The 25,148-nt window shown below is 40.0% G+C and overlaps 2 protein-coding genes across 2 annotated transcripts in view; both read left to right on the top strand.

The window, feature by feature from the left end:
- Positions 1 to 1,116: 1,116 nt before the first annotated feature.
- Positions 1,117 to 18,717, top strand: dus2 (dihydrouridine synthase 2). Its single transcript, XM_049574917.1, has 16 exons — positions 1,117 to 1,204; positions 2,682 to 2,818; positions 2,910 to 2,955; positions 4,394 to 4,485; positions 4,574 to 4,617; positions 6,178 to 6,238; positions 6,313 to 6,360; positions 7,376 to 7,441; positions 7,836 to 7,906; positions 8,147 to 8,233; positions 8,845 to 9,013; positions 10,794 to 10,915; positions 11,040 to 11,180; positions 12,408 to 12,495; positions 14,641 to 14,714; positions 14,826 to 18,717. Exons 2-16 carry the CDS (start codon positions 2,696 to 2,698, stop codon positions 15,091 to 15,093), a joined length of 1,500 nt encoding a protein of 499 aa, XP_049430874.1. The 5' UTR covers positions 1,117 to 1,204; positions 2,682 to 2,695; the 3' UTR covers positions 15,094 to 18,717.
- A 539-nt stretch (positions 18,718 to 19,256) lies between these two features.
- LOC125887738 (nuclear factor of activated T-cells, cytoplasmic 3-like) overlaps positions 19,257 to 25,148 on the top strand; it is a 29,162-nt gene continuing 23,270 nt past the window's right edge. Inside the window, exon 1 of the mRNA XM_049574777.1 lies at positions 19,257 to 19,635. Coding sequence (XP_049430734.1) covers positions 19,563 to 19,635 — 73 coding nt within the window. The 5' untranslated portion in view covers positions 19,257 to 19,562. The remainder of the gene's footprint in view (positions 19,636 to 25,148) is intronic.

The raw sequence follows: 25,148 nt of genomic DNA, 5'->3' as shown, positions 1-25,148 counted from the left end.
TATAGGCCTATTGTCTGACCAAATATCCCAAACACACATTTCATGTACACTCTGGTGTTCATACTTCAGTTTTATATTTGTTAATCATCTTATGTTTTAATATTTTTTTAATCTATGATGTGTATTACACACTTTCATTTCTGTTTCTAACCCATTCCGTAAATTTACGTACTGAATCTTTGTTTTACATTACACAATTTAAGATAAGATAAGATAAGATAAGATAAGATAAGATACACCTTTATTTATCCCACAATTGAGAAATTCCATTAAATTTACATTTAATGTCACATATTTGTGAGTTCCAAAATGATTTCCCTCTTGGTGAATTTTTTTTTCTTTTTTTTTTTTTTTTTAGAAGAAAAACATTGTCTTATATGTTAATTAGTACATTTTGAATATATAATATATATCCCATTTATGAGTAACACAGGTTCTATTGTAAGTGTATCTATATGGTTCTTTATTAAGTGGCATAAACCTGTGGGCATCAGCCACGGATCTAAATTATCTCTAAGTCACAGAAAAAACTTTCACAGCTTAATAAATGTCCTCTACTATTAAATACATCAGTTACAAGTTTGTATGTAGTATTTTTTTTTTTAATTTAAATATAACAAAACAATAACATATTACACAATACATGAGAGCTGTTTCACACGTACAAAAAACAAAAAGTCAAAGAATAAATAAATTTACAATATACATTTCCAAGATCTCAGATAAACCTTTAGATTAAATAAAAATTAAATAATAAATAACAAAATAAATAAATAATAATAACGCATCACTCATTCAGTATCGTTATGTCAACACATAAATGTATTTGACAATCTCTATAATCATTAATTTCATTAAATGTCAGGGAGTTCATAGTTATCTAAAAATTGTGTATTCTTTCTATTCTTAACCAGTGCTAGGGATTTATGAAGTGAATTAAATTCAACAAAAAATGAGAAAAGGTTGGTTTAGAGGCTGAAAATGTTAGCTTATATAAGTAAAATTATAATTTATATATATTTTATAATTTTATATAATAAATGAAAAATAGTTTGTATGTAGTGCCGATCTACAGAAGCAGGATCTACTACGTCACGATGACGTACAAGTCCAAACAGGAAGTTTAAACAGCACGCTTCATGTTTAAGCCCACATGATCACACGTTACAGCTGCTGTCGTCAGTATTGCACATCGTAAATGCCGGTGAGTTTGTTTAATGTAAAGTATAACAGTATACAGGGAACCATTTGTATTAACACAAGCGCAGAAACCACATTAAAGCCTATTTTATGTGACGTTGTGTTGAAACCGTGTGCTAATGCAGCAGCTAGAATGTTAGCACTAGCATAGCTCTCATCGATGCTTTCCACCAAACTCCATTCAGGAAAGTCACACTTTAAAGGTTACTCGCTTTCCGGTTAGTTCACAGACCTGATAGAGATAAGGTTATATCTTTTTACAAATCATTATCACTCTATTGTTATTTTGGCATACTTTTGATTCAGCAATTGCAATTGAATTAAAATAAACTCTTAATTGATTTGGCTCTTCCCGCTGGAGAAAGTCAGATTTCGACTATTGCGAAAATTAGGCCCATCTTGACCCGAAAAGATGCAGAAAAATTGGTCCACGCTTGTGTTACCTTTCGGCTGGATGACTGTAACGTTAACTCCCTATTATCAGGTAGCTCTAATAAGTCTTTAAAAACTCTCCAGCTAATTCTCTGCACTGGCTCCCTGTAAAATCCAGAATTTAAAATCCTACTGTTAACTTATAAAGCTCTAAATGGTCAAGCTCCGTCATATCTTAGAGAGCTCATAGTGCCATATTATCCCACCAGAACACTGCGCTCTGAGAACGCAGGGTTACTCGTGGTCCCTAAAGTCTCCAAAAGTAGATCAGGAGCCAGAGCCTTCAGCTATCAGGCTCCTCTCCTGTGGAATCATCTTCCTGTTACGGTCCTTGAGGCAGACACCGTCTCCACATTTAAGACTAGACTTAAGACTTTCCTCTTTGATAAAGCTTATAGTTAGGGCTGGCTCAGGCTTGCCCTGTACCAGCCCCTAGTTAGGCTGACTTAGGCCTAGTCTGTTGATCTGTTCTGTACGACATCTATTGCACGTCTGTCCGTCCTGGAAGAGGGATCCCTCCTCAGTTGCTCTTCCTGAGGTTTCTACCATTTTTATTCCCCATTAAAGGTTTATTTTGGGGAGTTTTTCCTTATCCGCTGCGAGGGTCCAAAGGACAGAGGGGTGTTGTATGCTGTAAAGCCCTGTGAGGCAAATTGTGATTTCCGATATTGGGCTTTAGAAATAAAATTGAAAATCGAATTGAATAAATTTGCCGACCTGTAGGAGTAGCTAGCACCTATTAAAAGTTAATATTATGTAATAACGTGTGGCATTGTGTGCTAATTATTTGCTGAATTAAAGATTAAATGACACACATCTAGGTTTTACTGTTAGAGTCTCCCGTTGTCGTGTGTTTAATGTGCAGTTTGCCTCGAACCGAAACTGCATTAAATCAACTGGTTTCTAACAGGAGTTTGGCGTCATGTGTCTGGCGTGAGGAAACAAGGCTTATCGCGGCTAAATGAACCAAAGCAGTTGATACTTTGTAACTCAGTGATCATAGATTGAAGTGTCTGAGTGACTGTTGTCTCCTCTGTGTTGTTTGCAAGACGACTGAGCTGCCATGATGGCAGGAGGCCGGCTGAGCTTCAGTAAAATCACCGCCCTGGCTCCGATGGTCCGGGTGGGGACTCTGCCCATGAGGCTGCTGGCTCTGGACTACGGAGCTGATGTGGTTTACTGCGAGGTGAGGATGGAGGCTTTGGCAGGGAAATAAATCAGAAATCAGTGTTTATATGTGTGTTAATGTTTTGGTAACTCTGTTCTGTCTGTTTCAGGAGTTGATCGACATCAAAATGGCCCAGTGTCAGAGAGTGGTGAACGGTGAGAGTCTCCTTTATACCACAGTCTGGTACCTGATTATCCACACTGACTGACACAAGACAGCTTTAGAAAAGTATTAGCATCAAGACATATTTAAAGTACCAAAAGTAAACGCAAAAAGCAAATCAGTCAATCACACGGCAGCAACTCAATGTATTCAGGCACGTAGACATGGTCAAGACGACTTGCTGAAGTTCAAACGGAGCATCAGAATGGGGAAGAAAGGTGATTTTAAGTGACTCTGAACGTGGCATGGCTGTTGGTGCCAGACGCGCAACACATCTCTAAGGTTTACAGAGGATGGTCCCAAAAACAGCCAAAATGCCTTGTTGATGCCAGAGGTCAGAGGAGAATGGCCAGACTGGTTCAAGATGATAGAAAGGCAACAGGAAGTCAAATAACCACTGGTTCCAACCAAGGTCTGCAGCAGACCATCTCTGAACCAACAACACCTTGTCCAACCTTGAAGCAGATGGGCTACAGCAGCAGAAGACCACACCAGGTGCCACTCCTGTCAGCTAACAACAGGAAACTGAGGCTACAGTTCACACAGGCTCACCAAAACTGGACAATAGAAGATTGGAAAAACCACATTCAGATGGAAAGCATGGATCCATCCTGCTTTGTATCAGCGCTTCAGGCTGCTGCTGGTGGTGTAATGGTGTGGGGGATATTTTCTTAGTACCAACTGAGCATGTTTTAAACACCACAGCCTACCTGAGTATTGTTGCTGAGCGTGTCCATCCCTTTATGACCACAGTGTACCCATCTTCTGATGGCTACTTCCAGCAGGATAACGCACCATGTCACAAAGCTCACATCATCTCAAACATGACGATGAGTTCACTGTACTCCAATGGCCTCCACAGTCACCAGATCTCAGTCCAATAGAGCACCTTTGGGATGTGGTGGAACGGGAGATTCTCATCATGGATGTGCAGCCGACAAATCTGCAGCAACTGTGTGATGTCATCATGTCAGTATGGACCAAAATCTCTGAGGAATGTTTCCAGCACCTTGCTGAATCTATGACACCAAGAATTAAAAAAAGGGTCCGACCCGGTACTGGAAAGGTGTACCTAATAAAGTGGCCAATGGATGTATATCAGTATACAAACATACACAAGACAAATTAACGTTAAAATAAACAAATTAAATTCATGTAAAAATGTAGAGACAAATAAAAAAGTTACTTCTGCAGCTAGTAATCAGCAATGTCCAACTTCATCCCACCACATAGTCAACATAAAGTGAAGCAGCAGAGGACCAAAGCAATCATCTCCAAATTCAACTGTATTTTAACCCCCCTTGCTTTTTTCTTTTTTTTTGCATTTTATAGTAGCATTATTGGAGGTAACCTGGGAACAACCACTGCTTCACTATAACTGTTGTGCATGTGACAAATAAACACTCAAACATATCTTTTTGTGTTCGTCAGAGGTGCTGGAGACGGTGGATTTTGTCGCCCCAGATGATCGAGTGATGTTCAGGACCTGTGAGAGGGAGAAGGACAGAGTCGTCTTCCAGATGGTGAGACAGAAAGCAGAAATATTAACTGTCAGTTTGCAGCAGATTCACAGTCAGAGTTGTGACTTTTGTCTTCTTCTTTTGTTTGTAGGGGACTGCTGACCCGGACAGAGCGCTGACAGTGGCCCGGCTCGTGTGAGTCCACAGCTCCTTCTCTGAACCTCAAACTGTTTTAATTCACAAGTTAAAGCTTCAAACACAACTTCAACATAGTGGCAGCTGTTGCTCCATCTCAGTTTAAAACATGCACAGAACAAAATGTGGAGTAATTTGCAATCAGGGAAATTCCCTGGAGGGTGATCCACACATTCATTTATTTGTGGCAGCTTCCATTGATAAAACATCTGCTGCCATGTTTTTATTTTCCCTTGTGGCAGCTGGACTGTTTCAGTAGGAGCGCTGCTGTAATAAATATACCGTTTGGTTATCTATTGCTCCTCATCCTCTAAGCTCAGAGCGTACACTGGGCACAGACGGAGCAGCTGAATATCAGTTTGCAGCCTTCTTCCTCCTTTTTTGTCTACAAATACATCAGATTGTTGGGAGTCTGTGTCCCACCTCCATGCTACATGCTACATGCTAATATGTCTAATATATTGTATGCTCTTTATCGTGAACTGTTTTTGCAGTTGGTATTTAAGAAATCGGTGCACTTAAGTGTTGTGTACAAAATAAAGTAGCTACAGTTGAATTCAACTTAAAGGTCCAGTGTGTAAGATTTAGGGGGCTTTAGTGGCACCTAGTGGTGAGGATCCCAGATTGCAACCAGCTGAAACTTCTTCTGCTTAGAATTCCTTCAGTGTTCATTGTTCAGGAGGTTTTTACTGGAAGCCAAATTATCCGCTGGAGTCTCTTCCTCACCAGAACAAACAGACCAGGCGATTTAGGTCCCGTTTATACGACAACGATTTCAACTGAAAACGGTGAACTTTAGTTGCGTTTTGGCTGATCGTTTACAGGACAGCGGCGTTTTGGGTGCCTGAAAACACAACGTTTTGAAAACGGGTTCCAGAGTGCAATTTTTTGGAAACGGCACCGTCAATATGCAGTTCCTCTGAAAACGGAGACTTTTCGCACATGCACGTTACGGTTCCAGTCACTAGGCATGTGCGAGAAAGTCAGCCATCACAACAACAATGGCGGACGCCTGAGCTCTGCTTGTGCTGCTCACCCTGTTGAATTTATCAACGCTTCATCCCCATCATAGTGTAGATTTAATGTAGCAACTCCACCTCGTCGTCCGTCCAGACAAACATTCGTGCGGTTGCCATTTTGTTTGTTTATACATCGCTGCGCTGTAGAAGGAAGCGTAAGTGTCACACCGTCAATTACTAGCCTGGCATGTATACTACAGCGTTTTTGTGCACGGCGATTGTTACCAAAACGTTGTCGTCTAAACGCGAAACTTTTTTCAAAGCGAAAATGAGAAACGATTCTGTTTTCGGTGGATCGTTTTCGTGTAAACATGGCCTTAATCTGGTAAAAACACTGAATAAAGTAGTTTCACATTACGATATGAATATGAATATGTACTCACTTAGAAAAAAAAACACTAGAGTCTAGAGTCAAATACAATAAAACCCCAGAGATACAAATTTTAAAAGAGGAGAAATATGACAAAAATGCACTCTTTAAAATACACTGAATAACCTGAAGTAGTGGATTTTGTTGACCCTGGCCTATTTTGTCCTGTAGGGAGAAGGATGTGGCCGCTATCGATGTGAATATGGGCTGTCCAAAAGAATACTCCACTAAGGTGAGTGGCCTCTCAGTAACCAACCTGCTGCTGCTTTGACCTCTGACCTCTTGCTGACCTCTGACCTCTTGCAGGGCGGGATGGGAGCTGCTCTTCTGTCAGATCCCGACAAGATCGAGGCGGTGAGTTCTTCAGCCGGACAACATGTCTCTGACAAACTGTATGTCTCATAGCTTTAACGTCATTCAGCTGAGTGGACGGATGAACCTGCTCTGACACTGTCTGAGGGAGTGCAAATAAAACAATATACAAACAGTAAAGATCCCCAATATGTGCAAAAAACAGCTGTACACAGTGCCAGAAATGTAAACAGATTTTTAATTATGTGAAGAAAACTTTAAAGGGACGGTGCACCCAAAAATGAAAATTCAGCCATTATCTACTCACCCATATGCCGAGGGAGGCTCAGGTGAAGTTTTAGAGTCCTCACAACACTTGCGGAGATCCAAGGGGAGAGGAGGTAGCAACACAACTCCACCTAATGGAGGCTGACGGCGCCCCAGATTCAAACGTCCAAAAACACATAATTGAAACCACAAAATATCTCCATACTGCTCGTCCGTAGTGATCCAAGTGTCCTGAAGCCCTGACATAAAAAGTTGTTTGGAAAAACGTCATTTGAACTCTGTTTTTAGCCCCATTGTAGCCTGTAGCTCTAACTGCCTCTCTGTGGACTGCGCTCACGTGTGCGCACTTGCGCGCGAAACCAGCGAAAGCCAGTGAACCCACATGAACGCGGTGCCCATGTCTCACGGTCTCGCGCAAGCGCACACGTGAGCACGGTGCCCAGAGAGGCAGTCAGAGCTACAGGCTACAATGAGGCTAAAAACAGAGTTCAAATGACGTTTTTCCAAACAACTTTTTATGTCAGGGCTTCAGGACACTTGGATCACTACGGACGAGCAGTATGGAGATATTTTGTGGTTTCAATTATGTGTTTCTGGACGTTTGAATCTGGGGCGCCGTCAGCCTCCATTAGGTGGAGTTGTGTTACTACCCCCTCTCCCCTTGGATCTCCGCAAGGGATGTGAGGACTCTGAAACTTCACCTGAGCCTCCATCGGCATATGGGTGAGTAGATAATGGCTGAATATTCATTTTTGGGTGCACTATCCCTTTAATTATCTTTTGTCTGTAGATCCTCAAGAAGCTCGTTGCAGGAGTTTCCATACCGGTCACGTGTAAAATCCGAATCCTTCCATCGGTAAGATGTGAAAATTTTATTATTATCAATTTATGATTATTTTCTGTTTCTGTTTTTTTCCCTTTGGTTTCCTAAATCAGATACTTTGAATATTTCTGTTCTGTTATATTGATGCTTTTCTTCTTTTCTTCAATTATATTTCTGTTAACAGAGATAAAAACAGTTTCATTCAGATAGCACACGTATTATTAATGTTTCAAACAAAGCAGAATGAAACAATTCACATTTCTGTTTAAGCCCCATCTACACGTATACAGATGTTTTTGTAAACGAATATTTTCCCATAACTGTTGGTTATGTTTCTTGTTTTTTTACTATAACCTATCAGCTGTTTAAATTGTGGAAGTCTTGAAGTGCCCCCTGTAACATGTTTTGTGTAATTCACTGGTTCCAGTTGGAGGAGACGGTCAGTCTCGTCGAGAGGATCGAGAAGACGGGCGTCGCTGCTATTGCTGTTCACGGCAGGTAAACTGGTTGGAGATGATGTGATAACCACATTTGATGTATTTTAAATATTAGCTTCATATCGTTATGTGACTTTTGGAATGAATGTACATACGTAGTTTTATGTATTTTTGTAATTGATATGGCTCTTCATGCGCTCATGCAGTTCTTGTTCCTAGTTGGCCTGAGTGTTGCCTGCTTCTTTCATGTCGTATGATGTGTTCACTTGCAACACGTCCCTGTTTCTCTGCTGTTGTCCAGGTTCAAGGAGGAGCGTCCCCGTCACCCCATCCACTGTGATTACATTCAGGCTGTCGCTCAGGCTGTTTCCATCCCTGTTATTGCCAAGTAAGCCTCAACACCTACTGATCCTTTTGTTATAAGAGATAAACTCAACATGCAGAGACTTGAAAATAGTTTGGGACGGATGATCCAACACAGTAAAGAATTTATCACGGGTCGTTTCTCTTGTCTTCATCTGGTTTTATACCTCAGTTTGCAGGGACTGTTGTGAAGAGCCAACTAGATGACTAAATTTAACAGACATGTCTATCAGGCCTGGAGGAGAGATCCCTCCTGTGTTGTTCTGGATGTTTTTCTTTAATGCAAACTGAAAAATCAAAGAGTAGAGTGTTTGCTTTGCGCAGGTTGCAAAGTCTTCTGAGGCAGATTAGTGATTTTGGGGGATGAAAACTGGAATCTGTAAAGTAAATAAAGCTGTCAGACAAATGTAGGGCAGTAAAAAGTACAACATTTACCTCTGAGATGGAGTGGAGTGAAAAGTACCTTGACTTTATACTTAAGTACAGTATTTGGGGAAATGCCCTTAGTTACATTCCACAGCTGTTTTATGATTTCAGGTCTCAGCAGCTTTGTTTCCTTGACACACTGAAATACAGATAGAAAATCTTGTTTGTTATAAGTCATTAAATCCAGTGTGTGTCCCGTCTCTCCTGCAGCGGAGGTTCTCTGGATCTGGTGAAGACTCACTCTGACATCGAGGAGTTCAGGAAGGCGACGGGCGCCTCGTCGGTCATGTTGGCTCGTGCCGCCATGTGGAACGCTTCAGTGTTCAGGAGTAAGGGACTACTTCCTGTGGAGACGGTCATGGAGGAGTACCTCAAATATGTGAGTTTCTGTATAGACAGAGATATTTTAGGATATACTCAGATATATTCCTCTGTGTCGACGACATCCATGGCCGGAGGCATTATTTTTTTCAGTTGTCGATCTGTCCATTCGTCCCATTCTTGTGAACACAATATCTCAAGAATGCTTTGAGGGAATTTTTCCAAATTTGGCACAAACGTCCACTTGGACTCAGTAGCCTCTTTTACACTGCCAGATTTTCGGCGAATGTAGGGCCGTTTTGCCGGCAAGCTGCGAGTGTTTAGGTAAACAGAGCCGGATTGGCGAGTTGATCCGACGTGCCCAATTTTCCGCCTCGTAGGGTAGACATATTGGCGGAACCTTTTTGGTTTAAAAAGAACGAGGCACCCTTCCGCCACATGAGGGGCTGTTGAAGACTTGTGGGAGGAGCTGTTGATGACGCCACACGTGTGAGCCACTGGCAGTGGACTAACAGGAAACAGCTGATAGCAGGAATGAGCAGCTAGTAGCAAGAGAGAAACACAAACCTGACAGACACTGTAAAGATGAGCAACTGGGGAGACAAGGAATCGCGCGCCCTCCTTGTCCTCGCAAACGAAGAGGCCATTAACCGTCAGATGACGGGGACGGTGAAGAACGGGCCGACTTACGAGAGAATAGCCGAAGGACTGACCAGCCGCTGCTTCCCTCCCACGTCACTGTTTACGTCACACACTGAGCTACACGTTTTGTTACTTGCTCACGCCCCCCATTGCCCCGAAAAAGGTGCATTCTGTATAACAAAAGTAGGTAGGCGGCATTTTGCTGCACTCCCCGATTTTGTTTTTATACTGCCAATGCTGAAAGAAGACTGATTGGGCTTTCCTGTTAATTTGCACAATTCCTGTTTAAAAAGGTCTAGTGATGAACTGATTAGAATTTGGTGGTTGAAGGTCAAAGGTCAAGGTCACATGTTTTTTGCCAATAACATGAAATAGAACAGAGAACATAATAGAACATCTATGGTTGGTTAGATGGCGGTGCACATAGATGCAGTGGTTCAGTGCTTTCCCTTTTGGTGCCTCACATGGCTGTTTATGTGCTTAACATGTTGTTACTCGTTCCGACGACATGCTACTGGGCAAACAACTTCTACAACCAACACAATCTCGTAAAGACAGGATTACAGAGTGAGCAGTGTGTTACAGCTGCGTTCCTCCACTCTCACAAGATACTGACAGACATAGCCAGGACCTGAGGCTCAGGAATTCTTACACTAATTATGAATTTCACACAAATGTCTGATAGGATAAAATGATGAAATGATGAAGTGATGAAATTCTGTATCCAAAGGTCAACTTCAGTGTGACATCTTAACGTTTTCTAGCCATTATTCACAGTTTTATCTCAGGAAGAGAAAAGGGGGGAGACATTTGGTCAGATACTGAACTGGTGACACTAATCTTGGGTGTCCACCTTCAAACATGCTGATTGTATAGATCCTCTGTGCTGCTGGGGGAAGATGAGTGTGAAGCATCAATGATTTCACAGACATGGATGTAAACTGTAACGGTATCTTGACTGATCCGTGGAGGAGTATAACCACGAGGCAGTAATTCCAGTTTGTTGCTGTGCAGATGTTTTAGCTGAAGTACCAGGACGATAACAGAAAATATTTCTGTAGTTATTTTTTGGTTGGAAGTTCCCAGTTGAAACCTCTGACTTCCCTTCTACATTGTCAACTTCTCTGAAAAACCAGTGGAGGAACTGGGACACAGACCAACTAAACATACTTGTTACTGGTTGTCTTGTGTTTCAGGCGATCCGGTACGACAATCATGTCTTCAACACAAAATACTGTCTGTGCCAGATGCTGAGAGATAAGGTGGAGTCTCCTCAGGGGAAGCAGTTGCATGCGTCTCAGACCAACGCAGAAATCAGGTACAGGACTTTTTCTTCTTTAATTTTAATCTCCTGCCTGTTATAAACCAGAGGTGACATGGCTGCCTGCTGGTGTCTGATGTCAGGTATCACTGATGTGACGTGACGTGGTGTTGTGTTGCAGCGAGGTGTACGGGCTGCAGGAGTTTTACCAGCAGACCGAGGAGCAGCTGCAGGCCAGGAGGGATGCCTCGCAGAGCAGCAGCCAGCCGGACCGACTCGTGATGGACGGAGACGTCGCCACCATGGCCATCAAGTTTGAGAGGTCAGTTATTGCAGTCTTTAAAATAAAAGCAGTTTAAAAAATAGGCCTCCGTTGAACATCTTGATATATGTAAGGTCTATGAAACTAAATGTATAAAACTAAAAGTGCTCTACGATAAAACGACACAAAACACAAGGAGAGTGAAATAATCAAAACTTCTAAAAATGTCACCATAGTAAGAGATAAAATAAGGAAGACCAAAGCTAAAATCAAGATAATTAATCAAAAATCAAAAAGATAGCAATAAAATATACAGCTCAGATGAACTCAGGATATGTTTCCAACAGAAGGATGTTTTTAGGAGAGACTTAACCAAAGTCAGTGACTCAGAGAGACTTATATCCTCGGGCAGGTCGTGCCAGAGCCTCGGGGCCCCGATGGCAAAAGCTCTGTCCCCTTTAGTCTTCAGTCTGGACTCTGAGACAAGCAGAAGACCTCTGCCTGAGGATGTCAAGCTAGGCAGAGGTTCATAAGGAACTAACAGGTCTGAAATGTAATCTGGAGTCATGAAGAGCCTTTAAAATAAGCAATAAGATTTTAAAGTCAATCCCAAAACAAACAGGGAGCTAATGCTAAGAGGCTAAAACTTCTGTATCTGTAAAAGTTAAAACAGATCTTATTTTAGTTTGTTTCTGAGGTGATAAAAACATGATTGAACAAGCTCAGTGACATGTTGTTCAAAACATAATTACTATGGAACATGATGCCAAGATTTCTTGCATCAGGCTTTATGTGCTGTGACAGGTGACCAGTAGATGGCAGTATTTGTTTGGTGATGTGCTGTGTGACCCAGTTACAAGGATTTCTGTTTTATTATAACTGAGCTGAAGAAAATCAAACAACATTTTTACATCACATAGACAGTCCTGTAGAGAACACAGCATGCTGAGGTCAGCTGTGGAGACTGTCTCATGTATGAATTCTGCTAATTAAACATATTTGTCATTCTCCTTTACACATGCAGCTCACGTAATATCAAGTCTTTCTTTGTTATATAGGCAACAATAACAGTGGAGCAGTCGTTCTCAGGCTCCTTGGAATAAAATATAATGCCGTGATAGTGTGATAAAATGCACATTTACATTTAGTATGTATATATCATGCTATGTTCACATTCATCTGAAAGTACAACTGAAGCTAGCAGGACTTCACAATATGTGATATTCCAGTGAATATTTGTGGAGGGTATTTTTCATATTCTGATCTGACTTGTATTTGTGCTTTCAGGAGAGAGTATCCTCCTCAGATCACTCCCAAGATGTTCCTGCTGGAGTGGAGCCGCAAGGAGAAGCTGGAGCAGCCGCAGTATGAGACGGTGAGAAACTCAGAGTCATGAAAATCTGCTCTGAAACTGACACCGGTGTTTTACTAGAGCTGATACTGGGCTCTGCAGTCTGATAGAAGTTACTTTGGTTTGTAGATCTGATTGATAACTGCTCCGGTTGTCTGAAGCAAGAATTTAAAGGTGTACTCTGCAGGATTGTCAGACACTGTTTGTAAATATGTTGCCAGCAAAAGTGAAAGTAAAAGCCGGCCACAGATTCACTCTTGTTTTGCATTCCACCTCGCTATATTTGCATTTCATCAGTGCTGTGTTTCTTGGATGCCTGCCGGTTACGGCCTGGCACCAGGTCGCTACATTAATATAAAGCTCGATCTCACCTGAGCACTGTGGGGGTACACGCCCATAAACGTCCCAAAAACAGAAAATAAGAAGAAACTAATAAAATCCAGGCAGAGGGCGGAGTCTCTGCAGATAAATACACCTCCACACACTGAGAGTGATTGTGAAGGATTACTGCTGTTTGAGTTATAACATTGTTTGTCAGGAAAATCTTGCGTATTATATGGTGTCGTGTTGCTCCAGTGTGTGATTTTAGACAGTATGCCGACATCATGGAACCAACAGAGGCATGACGGATGTGATATTTAAAGGGATGGTGCACCCAAAAATGAAAATTCAGCCATTATCTACTCACCCATATGCCGATGGAGGCTCTGGTGAAGTTTTAGAGTCCTCTCAACACTTGCGGAGATCCGAGGGGGGAGTGGGTAGCAGCACAACTCCACCTAATGGAGGCTGACGGCGCCCCAGATGAAAACATCCAAAAACACATAATTGAAACCACAAAATATCTCCATACTGCTCGTCCATAGTGATCCAAGTGTCCTGAAGCCCCGACATAAAAAGTTGTTTGGAAAAACGTCATTTGAACTCTGTTTTTAGCCTCATTGTAGCCTGTAGCTCTGACTGCCTCTCTGGGCAGTGAGCTCACTTGTGTGCAGTTGCATGGAGAAGTTTTAGACTCTAAAACTTCACCAGAGCCTCCCTCGGCATGAGGGTGAGTAGATAATGGCTGAATTTTCATTTTTGGGTGCACTATCCCTTTAACACAACAGCATCGGCCTCTAGTGTGACATATAACATACATGTTGGCAGTGCTTTATAAACAACAACAATGGCATAACAATGATTTATGGTCCCTGTTATATGGCGGCTGGTCTTGTCCTCTGCGTGGAGAGTAAGGAGCTCCGTGAGTTAGCTGCTAACTGCTTCTTGCTGCTTTTTAAATCTCCTGGTGCTGGGTCGCACACATAACACATCGTCAAAATGTCACACCCATCCCATCCATGGTCCCTTTCTTGCTGACTGTCCCTTTTAGATAGACATTGATTCGGTGCTGTTACTACCTCTGCTATCAGCTTAAAGGCAAGACAACGCTGCCCCCCCCATTCCACGATTGTACCATTTATACAGAACATTGAGACGGAATAACGGCCCAAAATTCCTGCCTTGACCAGGCAGTGTAAAAGGTGCTAAAGTCTGCCGCGATATGATTTTGATTCAGTTCAATTCAGGGGCCTGCAGTCAACATGAGACGATATCAGTAAATAATTGTCTTTTTCTTGGCTGCTTGACATTGTCTGCCTGGCGCTAAGTCGCTAGCATTGTTTGAATGTTTAGGAAATAGGTGTGCTTGGACAGGAATGATGACACAGATGTGCCGGGGGAATTTCAAAATAAGGGCGTATCTTAAAGATGACTATGAATTGTTTTTTTTTTTTTTTTTTCACTTTGTGTAGATAATATTAAATTGTTGAATCGCAGTGTGGATTTAGATTGATCTAACGTTCGTTACTCCCCTGGTACTATGAGACATGTTTGATATTTATGATTAATAATAAGAGAGACTCCGATCAAGTTGGTAACATTAGGATTATGTCTGTAAACTCACATGACAGGATCATTTGGACATGTTTTCTGTTCAGACCAGCCTCCAATCAAAAACATGTTTGTCTGGAGAAGTGAGTCAGACAAAGACTTTACCTGACTGCATATTACAGTGGGACCACACGAGTTACATCTGGAAAGAAAAATGTCCCTTCAGGCTCTGCAGAGATCTGCAGTTTGACACACTGCTGTCAGAGCTGCTGTGAACAGTGTGTGCTGTGTTTTCAGGTGCAGCGCTCTCGGGATCGAGCCTTTCAGTCGACTGTGACTGTAGCAGAGAAGAAATACAGATCTTCACTGTGGTCAGTACACAAACACACACTCACAGAAACAACATGATATTACAGCAGAGTAACAGTGTTGTTAACCCAGGGTCAGAGGCCTCTCATGTTAAATTCTCTTACCGTTTTTAGGGAGAAGTCGAAGAAATTTGCCGAACAAGCGGCCGCCATCGTGTGCCTGCGAGCTCTTGGAATACCAGAGGGTCGCATTAGTGAAGAAGACTCCGGCCTGGTCTGCAAGAGGAAGAGGGAGAGGAAGATGAACGGCACCACAGAGGAGGAAGGGAGCAAGAAGCGACATCTGGTGGATGATATCCAACAAGAAACAGACAACTCAAAGACTGCTGCAGTGGCCAACGGTGACCATCACAAACCGGACACGCCTCCAGAACAACCGTAGAGTTCATGAACAGTTAAAAACAGATGAGAAGCTTCTGTGACCACTGACGGACGTTTGAGTGAACTGGAAAAAAAAATCAAGGGATTTTAAAAAGCAACTTTATTTGTTTATTTCTCTGCACCAAAAAGCTCCTCAGTTCATTTTTGACCTGCGTCGTCTTCGGTCCATACGTTTATGATAATCCTAAAAAATGAACTTTAGGTTTTTTTTGCTCTCAAACTCAAACAGCAGCTGCTCGACTGAATTTTCCATCCTTTAAGTGATTATGCTGAGAAACTTTATCAAAATAAGAAACACACCAAGCAGGGGATAGTTTAACTTTTAGCAGTGAATTGCGACCAGAGAATACCAGCAGCTAATCAGTAAACAGAGGCCCTTGTAACAACGGCGGCATCATGCTGTTACAGCGTGTGATTTTAGACAACATGATGACGTCGTACAAGCATAAGAGGCGTGACGGGCTTAACATTCAACACAACAGCATCAGCCTCTAGTGCGACAAATAACATACGTGTTGGCAGTGTTTTATAAATAATAACATTTATAACAACAATTATTTACTGTCCCTGTTATATGGTGGCTGATCTTGTCCTCTGCCCACAGAGTAAGGAGCTCCTGGACATCATCGTTCTCCTAAATTGTGGACATATTCAGCCACTGTAATCGTTTGAGTTAGCTGCTAACTGCTATCACCTACTTTTAAGGGGCTGTACACATGCCACGTCTTTCACCGCCTGGAAAATGCGGAATCAGGCACTGAGGGCTACTCTTGTGCCTACTCTGCGCGCTCTTTCAGGGCTCAGAGGCAAGGTGTGTCTGCGGTTGCTAAGCGACCATGACAAGCACCATATCATAGGCTACTTACCTGAAATCCGGAGTGCAGGAACACGCCTGGTCTCAGAAAAAAATGTAATTATTATCACGATGTGTTTTCAGCGTGAATGTCTCAAAATAATGAGAAGCTTTTGAGACAGTTTCACATGAATGACTCACAGGATCTAATTTTTTTTCATCGCATTGGCAGAAATGTTCAAACTGGGATCTGCCCAGTGCATATTACAGTCTTCCACTTGGTCTGATGGGAGAGACTCGGCATTCTTCACACTTCCTGATTTTTTTTATTTTAAGAATAAAAGCGTTGTTTTTTATTGCTGGTAACTGAGATGTGGATTTGCAGCCAGCAGGAGGCAGAGTTGAACCTTCACCCTTTCAGATATTTCAGAAATTAATTTTAGCCTTGGTGCCTTAACAGAAGAACTTTTATTTTTAAATCCTGATTTTGGATGGACCTTCAACTCATCATGTGTTTCTTGATTTCATCCTTTAGTCTCTGCTGTACACGACTGAATATCGTCTTAAGTTTAACTGGATTTGTCGTCAGTACGGTTCACTGAAGTAGAAAATATGGTGCCATAAATTTCAGTTTGTACCCACCTCTGGGTCTTATCTGTAAAAGCGTTCACTTGAAAAACCCTCCACCTCCTGCAGACACTGTTGGTTTCATGCTGTGTTATAATATCTGATAGTGTAGCTGCAGTCTGATGGAGTTAACGTCTTAACTCAGTATATTAAAACCACACGTAAGAGACAAACTGTTGCATTCAGGTGACGTGTTCCTTCATTCTGATGAACAAAACCAGCCTGAGCACAGCAATAAAATGATTAAATGACAGGTATTTTAATAATAATTATTAATTAATTTTAATTTAATGCAGCCTTTGATCTGATGCAGTGGTGGAATATAACTAAGTCCATTTTAAGTGCTGTACTTAAGTATACATTTGAGGTACTTGTACTTTATTTATTTTCTTTGCATGCCATATTATACTTGCCCACTAGAGGGAAATATTGTGCTTCATTACATTTATGTGACAGCTTTAATTTCTTTATAAATTATGACGTTACATACAAAACATCCAAAGAGTGTCTAAAATATTAATTAAAATACAAGTACAGCTGAAACAGTTAGTGCATTAATCAATTAGTCGACAGAAAAATGCTTTTCTTCTTCTTCTTCTTCTTCTTAGTAGTAGTAGTAGTAGTAGTAGTAGTAGTAGTAGTAGTAGTAGTAGTAGTAGTAATAGTAATAGTAATAATCTAATAAAGCCATATACAATAGTGTCACAGTCACAGTGGACATTTTATACTTTAAATACTTTAACTACATTTTATTAATTATAGTTACATACCTGTATGGAAGTAACATTTTAATGCAGTACTTTTACTTGTAACGGAGTATTTCTACAGTGTAGTATGAGTACTTTTACCCCAGTAAAGGATCCCGACCTTTCCTCCACCATCAGTCTTCAATTAAAGTCTTCAAGTCCTGAACTGAACCTGAGAGACGGAGACACCCAGCTACTGACGTCATCACCGAGCTGGCTAATGGTACTTTCAAGGACACTGGGAGATTTGATAATGATTATGTATTTGAGCGCGCAGAAAAACAACACAGGCTGTTAACGGGTATCAGATGCTTATATTCAATGCGTTTTTAAAGACCTTTTAAAAATGTTTCTTTTAACCAAATTGAAAGCAGATTTTTGAATAAATCTTGTTTTTTTTATTGAAGCTTTGGAGGGAAGTATAGAGGTAAATAGACCAAGTGTGTATATATGTGGTGCTGTGCAGAGGTATGTTTTCTAATAATAATAATAATAATAATAATAATAATATGGCTATTTGAGTGGCATAGGTTAATCTACATTTTACCAACAGGAAAATGCAAATATACAGTACAAAGATGGTATTCACTGGGAGGTTTAAAGAAATGCTGAACTACAATATTCCAGTCATTGGTAGCTGTGTTGTAATTCTGTCTGTGTGGACATTTGTCATTTGTCCATCAGTTTACTCAAAACTAAAAGGAAAAAAAGTTAAATGCCTGAGGAAAGTAATGTTTTTGTCACTATTATAAACCAAAAAGGGGGAAAAAGCAGAAAGTTTGCAGAAATGTGGACTTTGTTGCAGAAGAGCTGGCCTCATTATGAAAAAGCTACATAAATGAAATTACATAAAATATTTGTGGCATTTCAGATGGCACAAATTTAAATTTGGGATTATTAAATGACTTTTAAGGCCTAATATTTATAAAATTGGATTGAAGACACCTGTAACAAAGCTGTACTGCAACGCTGTGACCCTGAAACACAATTCATCAAGAAAACAATAAATGAATAAGTACAAAAACAGAAATAAATCTACCAGTTTCACTACCCATATCATGAAAACGTGAATTATTAAGAATTTAAAAATACAACATTTGGGAGAGGAATTGAGAAATTGAAAATATTCGAAGAAAGCTTGGTTATAACATATATTAGGAATTTAAGTTTGACACTTCAAGTTCTTCATTCTTATCATACACACAAGAATAACAGAAACAGTTGATGGTGATGAAAATCTTAGGGACTGTTCTTTACTTATCAGAGGAGGAGGTGGCTGGGGTGTGACTTCTGACAACTTGCCATAAATCAGTTATTACATTTTTAGAACGTATCCTTTGATGTTTGAAAGTTAAAAGTTGAAGATGAAATTGTGGAGTTGAAACCCCCCTCCCTGCGGATTTTCACTCTCATCATTCACGCTGGTTAGTTTGTGCAAATGGTTTATTTTTGGCCAAATATTAAATGTGACAAAGAATAAAGTGGTTTTGATGGAATATCACTATTTTAAGCTCTGACCTGGTATGTGTTTTTTGTCTGACGGATGCATTTGAAAATTAGAAAATCTAACAATAATTTGTGTTTTTACAGTTTTCTGATGATAAAATTGTAATTTTGGTGATTTTTAAAGTAAACACTGGTGGTAAAATACATAAAAATATAACCATTTGAATTAGTATGCCCCTCCCCTGTGCCAAAACAAATAATAAATAAATAACTTACATATATATTTTTACCATACCTCCCTCTTTTTTGCACCACCCCCTTCCCCCCTAATAAGTAACGAACAGTCCCTTAAGTCTCCTCCAACACTGCTCATTACACATGTACAAGAATGTTAAGATAAAGTGACAGTACATGCGCCGTGTCTGTTTTAAGGCCCAAATACACAGATTGCTGATTTATAATTCATAAACAACAGCAGTTTTTCTAAACTGTGCTCCTGGGTGGTTTCTGTAGTTTCCAAACTCCGCTGTGAGTGTGTAGTTTACGGGGAGCCCATGAACGCAGCGCAGGGATCAACCTGGAGGAGAGTAAAACTCGCTGCAGCCGAACAGAAACACGAACACAACAAGTTTCCGCCATAATGGGACTTTTCTGTCTTTACTACAGAGTGCAGAGGCGTTTCTACTGATCGTGTCGATGTCGGTTAACAACTTTTAGTCGACGTGTTTGTTGGCGCCGCAGTTTGAAACGGAGTTCTGCTTTCGGTCGGATGGAAGTGAGTGAGACAGGTCAGTTTTAAAAGACAGACAGGTCGGTTTAACGGCGGTTTAAGAGGACATTCAGCGTGTCTCCGGTTCAATGTCCACGGTAAACTGCGCCGAGGAGCTGGACTTCAGACTGATCTTTGAGGAGGACGGCAGACAAACGGCAGGTAACGTGTCATTTTGGCGACGTTAGTTAGCAATTTGTCAACTGGATGAAGCTAACGAGCACTAGCGGCAGTTACACCGGAAGTTAAGCGCTGCGGCCTTCAAAATAAAACACTCGACATGTGAACAGCAGGAAACAGATTAGATCTACCAGTGGTGGAGGAACTATTCAAATCATTTACGTCATTGAAATATTAATGCCACACTAAAAAACCTCTGTTACAAATAAACGTCCAGCATCGTAAATAATTCAGTAATGTTAAGTTAAAGTATTAAAGTAATAAAGTAAAGTTATAGGGCTGCAACTGATGATTGTGTTCGATACTGATCAATCTGTAGATTATTATCTTGATTAGTCTTGGTTTTACTAACATAAAAAAAATAGTGACAAAGGTCTGTTACAACATCCTTGAGCCTAAAATGACTCCACCAAATGGTTTCTTTTGTTTTGATAATTGATGAATTGGTTTTGGTAATTTTTTAAGAAAAAAAAAAGTAAAAATTCTCTGAATCCAGCTTCTTGTATTTTCTTGTCTCTTTACTCCTATGTGACCGTAAACTAAACATTTGTGGGTCGTGCATAAAACAAGACACTTGAGGCCGTCGTCTTGGGCTTTGGGAAATGCTGATCAACATTTTTCACCGTTGTCTGACATTTCATAAACCAACCAAACAACCAACTGATTAATTGAGAAAAGAATCCACATAGTCAACAATGAAAATAAACGTTATTTGCAGTGCTTTGATCGATTGTTTGGTCTTGAGAAAGGACGTCACAATGACCCAGAGTCCAAAATGACACCTTTATTCACAGCGTTTCTTTTGTCCAACCAACAGGCCAAAATTAAAACTGTGAAGTGTTTCTTTTTCTTTTACATGAAAAATGACTTAAATCCTCAAAGTGGCTGTCAATTAATTATCTGTCAATCAACCAATTGATTAATGGTAAGTCGTTGGGGCTGTACTTGTATGAACTGCTGGGGAGTAACATTTCATGACTTCTATGTGTTATGTGTTTGGAAAAATCTTAATTTATAAAGTAACTAGAGCTGTCCAATAAATGTAGTGCAGTAAAAAGCTCAGTATTTCTGTCTGAAAGTTAGTGGAATTAGTGTATGAAGTAGGAGGAAATGGAAATACTCAAGTAAAGTACAAGTACCTCCATTCAACTTATAACCTAATTTTACAGAGCACAAGTACTGAGACAACAAAATGCACTTTAGCGTCTAATCAGAGGGGCAGAAAACAGAAAACGTGACGATTAATACACAGAATAAATAGTAATGTATAGAATAAATAGTAAGGGTATATAAATATTGAAAATATAAACAGTAAATAGGCAAAATGTATTGTGCAGACCAGTTATGACAATAGTGAGTGAGAATGTGTGCAGAATAAACAGCTGTAAGCATGTTATTAATAAGTGTTTACAGATCAGATGCATACAGTATAGACAGTGGTATAAATATAAATACACTACAGGTTAGATATACACAGTGTGGACAGTGGTATAAATATATATATGGCTATGTGAGTGCATTTATAGTGCAGCTAACTGTACAGTAGTGTAGCAGTGATGATCCAGCAGCCAGAGGCAGAGACAGTGCATCATCACATTTACACTTAAATAGAGGCATAGAGTAGGAATTAAAGAAGCAATTATAATGGCAGCAAGTTGTGTCGATCTACAAATGTAAGTATGTAGAAAATATTTAAAAGTTTACATTTTGTGAGTCACTAAGATGATATTGTTTGCCTTCTTCTATAGTTAGAAATTACCAGTTATATTTAAAATTCCTAATTAATGGCATCAAACTGTTGTAGTTTTATAAACTATCTATATGGGGTGTATTTTTTTTTTAATCTGTGTCTGTGTGCCGGATTAGGACTGTAATTAATGTGATTAATTTTCTTCTGACTGACAATTTGATGAATCAGCTTATAGTTTCAGCTCCGTGCTGCATTATTTCCATAAAATCTGTTAAATAACACACTCACTTTTTGCTCCACATTGATCCCTGTAGAATGTTATTGTTGGACACGCAGGATTTTACTTTGAAAGTTGTAACAGGAAGTTGTGTTGTCAGACTTTAGTGGATGTGACACATCCAGCTGTCTGCTGTTAAATTTAGGCGACTTTTTAAATGTAGACCAGAAGGTGCAGAAATCTTCCTCGTTTGAACCTGCTGAAAGCTACAGAGACTCTTTGCAGTGTATTGATCAGTATTATTGATCAGTCTGCTGTAGTTTAATGTATTGATCAGAAGGCTGGTGGACAATTTGCTGTTATTATGTGGGATCAGCTAATCATATGCTGTCTGAACTCACAAACGCAGTCACATTTAGGATTTAAGCTTTTATGTTTTAGGCAATTATATATTGTGATACAATGATATGAAGAATAACTTATTAATAATACTCACTATGAGTAGTTTTAAGTCTTTTAAAGGCACGCTCTTGAGTAATTTGTATTTTACACATACAAGAGAAATAGAGGAATATCACTTACAGAATAGGGACAGGGCTGCTGCTAATGATAATTTATTTTTTGCAGATTATGTTTCCAGTTGATTGACAAATAATTTCATATACAAATGTCAGAGAATAGTGATAAATTCACAGTCTCCCATCGCCCAGGGTGACATCTCTAAATGTGCTATTTTTCTCCAGCTGTCAGACCCAAACTTACAAATTCCCATCTGAGAAGTTGGAAATGATTTGTCGATAAATCAATTTGTTGGTCAATAATCGATAAATCATTTAGGTTATTTATCAGCAACAAACAATAAGAGTAAGTATTGGATACATTAAAATATTGACCTGACGATGAGGCTAGATGAAAAGTCAGCAGATCACAAACGTTATTACAGTTCATCCTGAGGGGAACATGAATGTCTGAACTAAATTTGATTTCGATCAGTAGCCTAATAGTTGTTGAGATGTTGAGATCGACCACCAATGGCTAAAAATGGCAAAAAATCCTGACTTTCAGCTTCTTTATTCAGGAGAAAATAGCTGCTTTTCTTTGCTTCTGTAGTTGAAATCAGCATCTTTTCAGCATTTAAAAAGCCTTACGTGATGAATATGAATAAATACGATAACAAAACAGGAGTTATTGTTTTGGTCCCCCCAACACCACAGACAGCATGGTCAACCACTGAGGACCCCTCACGTCATACGTTCATACCCATGCCAGGAATCTTGGTCTCATTTTTGACTCTGCTCTCAAGTTTGACAAACAAATCAACTCTGTGCTGAAAGGCTGTTATTTCCAACTACAAAACATTGCAAAACACAATCCATCATCTCTTACAATGACATGAAAACTGACATCTCCTCAAGGCTGGACTATTGCAACTCTCTGTACCGGGGTGTCGGCCAGTCATCATGGTACCAGACAAAGAGACAGCATTACACCAGTGCTAGCATCCCTGCACTGGCTACCTATGAAATACAGGATTGATTTTAAGATTCTTTTATTTGTTTTTAAAGCCATACATGGGCTGGGACGCCAGTATATTGCTGAACTTGATCTGTCTGTAAACATGTTGCTTTGAGGGGCTGAATGACATGAAATCTGTTGGTCGTGCTCCAAAGCACCTACAACCCTACAACCCAGACATGAGTTAGCATTTTAGCACCCCAGTTCCCTTTTCACCTTTTTTTCTACGGCATAAAATACATCAGTAAATACCCCTCTTGTGAATTTTGAAGGCTTTACGTGTCTTAAAAAAGATGGTTGCCAACAAGTGGCTAAATGAGACTACTGAACGTGGCTTTACAGGCTGGTTGTGGTGTGTTTGTGAAGTGTGTTTGAAGCATCGTGCAACTGTCTTTTTAGTTTGTGGTGGTTAAATGTCTCATAACAGTATTTTACCCTGTTTGATAAACTGCTGAGTTTAGTGTCAGTGTGGTGATGAAGTACCTCTCTTCATGTCTGAACTTGACGGCCATTTATCAACATTTTCTGACATTTTATAGCCAAAAAATAATGAATAATTAATGCTGATAGTAATCATCAGATTAAACAGTAATGAAAATAAGGTTTGTTTTAGCCATGGATGAAGAACACAGACAGAAAACACTGATTTTAGGCTTTCTTTGTGCTGGTTTTGTCCACATGAAGCAGAGGTAAGATGAATATTTTGGCTGTTTAATGGAGGTGTCAAATTGGGGTGCAACCAATGATTACTTTCATTATCCCTTTACCTGCCCATTAATGTTCTGATTTATGGGTTTGCTGATAAATTGCAATTAAACAGTGAAGCAATTTCCCAGAGCCCAAAGGTGACGTTTTTAAATAGTTTGTTTTATCTGACCAACAGTCCAAAAATCCAAAGCTGTGCAGTTTATTATCATTTATTATAAACTGAACACACTAAGAAGCATCAAACCAGCAAATGTTTGGCTTTTTTGCTAAAAAAAAATACTTTTATTTGATGGTCTAATCAATGGACTAATCATTGCAGCTCTGCCTAAAATCCCTCCCAAATCCTGTGACATCAACCAGAAAATGAAAAAGATGGACTGCTGGAGCTGAAGAAATACTGAGGGAATCTGTAGGTGATGAAATAAAGACCCTTGTTATGAAGTTATGAAGAAAAAAAACAACTGGTAGATTGATTGATGGATGGATTAATTGGAGGATTGATGGATGGTAGATACAGCATAGTATCACGATATTTTTGTGTGGCAATATCGTATTGTCATACAGTGCCAAATATCTTTTTTTTTATTATGTTAATTATTAAAATTACAACACGAATTCATTAATCGATTGGTTTTTTTCAGTCCACAACCTACATTTTACTGCTGCTGCAAAAAATGGCTGAAGTGAGATGAACAGACTGAAAACTTTTTCTTATTAAATTCAACAGATTTTGACAACTTTTTCCTTTGGGGACAGAATTTACAATTTGAAAAGAAAAGGTAATTAAATTGCAATATATCACAATATATTTTATCGCAATACTCAGCACATCGCAACATATTTAAAATCTCAATTATATTGTATAGTGACTCAAGTATCGTGATAATATCGTATCGTGGATCCCCTGATGATTCCCACCCTTGATGAATGGATGGATGGCTGGATGGATGATGGGTGGATGATGGATGGTTGGATCAGTTGGTGGTTGTGTTTCAGGCTCTGTACAGACAGACATTGTGCTGCCCCGCCTGTCTGTCAGCAGGTTTTACTTCCTGGTTTTCTAACTGCTCCGTGGCACCCACCTGGCTGCGGGCATCGTACCCCCCCCCTCTCTCTTTCTGCCCCTGTTGTTGCATCACGTCACAGTTATCTCTCCCCGGGACCCTGAGGGTTATTTGCAGAGAAGTGGAGCTGTCTGTTGAAGCAGATCACAGTTGCCACTTTGACGCCTTCTTTGCATGTAGCCTGAGATGTGTTTGTTAGTGCGAGAAAGAGTGGTATTAATAGTAGGGTTGTGGTGAGGAGTGTGTGCAGCTGTGTGAATGAATTTACTGAAGTGTTGAACATAGTAAGTCCAGCGCCTGA

Source organism: Epinephelus fuscoguttatus, linkage group LG4 (genome assembly GCF_011397635.1).
Source record: "Epinephelus fuscoguttatus linkage group LG4, E.fuscoguttatus.final_Chr_v1".
In the NCBI taxonomy this organism is placed as follows: Eukaryota; Metazoa; Chordata; class Actinopteri; order Perciformes; family Serranidae; genus Epinephelus; species Epinephelus fuscoguttatus.
The sequence above is the reverse complement of the archived record's forward strand: the minus strand, read 5'-3'. Positions and strand labels throughout refer to the sequence as shown.

Bases quoted from the DNA above. Each gene is read 5' to 3' on its own strand.
- dus2 (XM_049574917.1), top strand. From the start codon at position 2,696: ATGATGGCAGGAGGCCGGCTGAGCTTCAGTAAAATCACCGCCCTGGCT. The intron at 6,361-7,375 runs GTGAGTTCTTCA...TTTTGTCTGTAG, and splicing joins ATCCCGACAAGATCGAGGCG to ATCCTCAAGAAGCTCGTTGC. The intron at 9,014-10,793 runs GTGAGTTTCTGT...CTTGTGTTTCAG, and splicing joins TGGAGGAGTACCTCAAATAT to GCGATCCGGTACGACAATCA.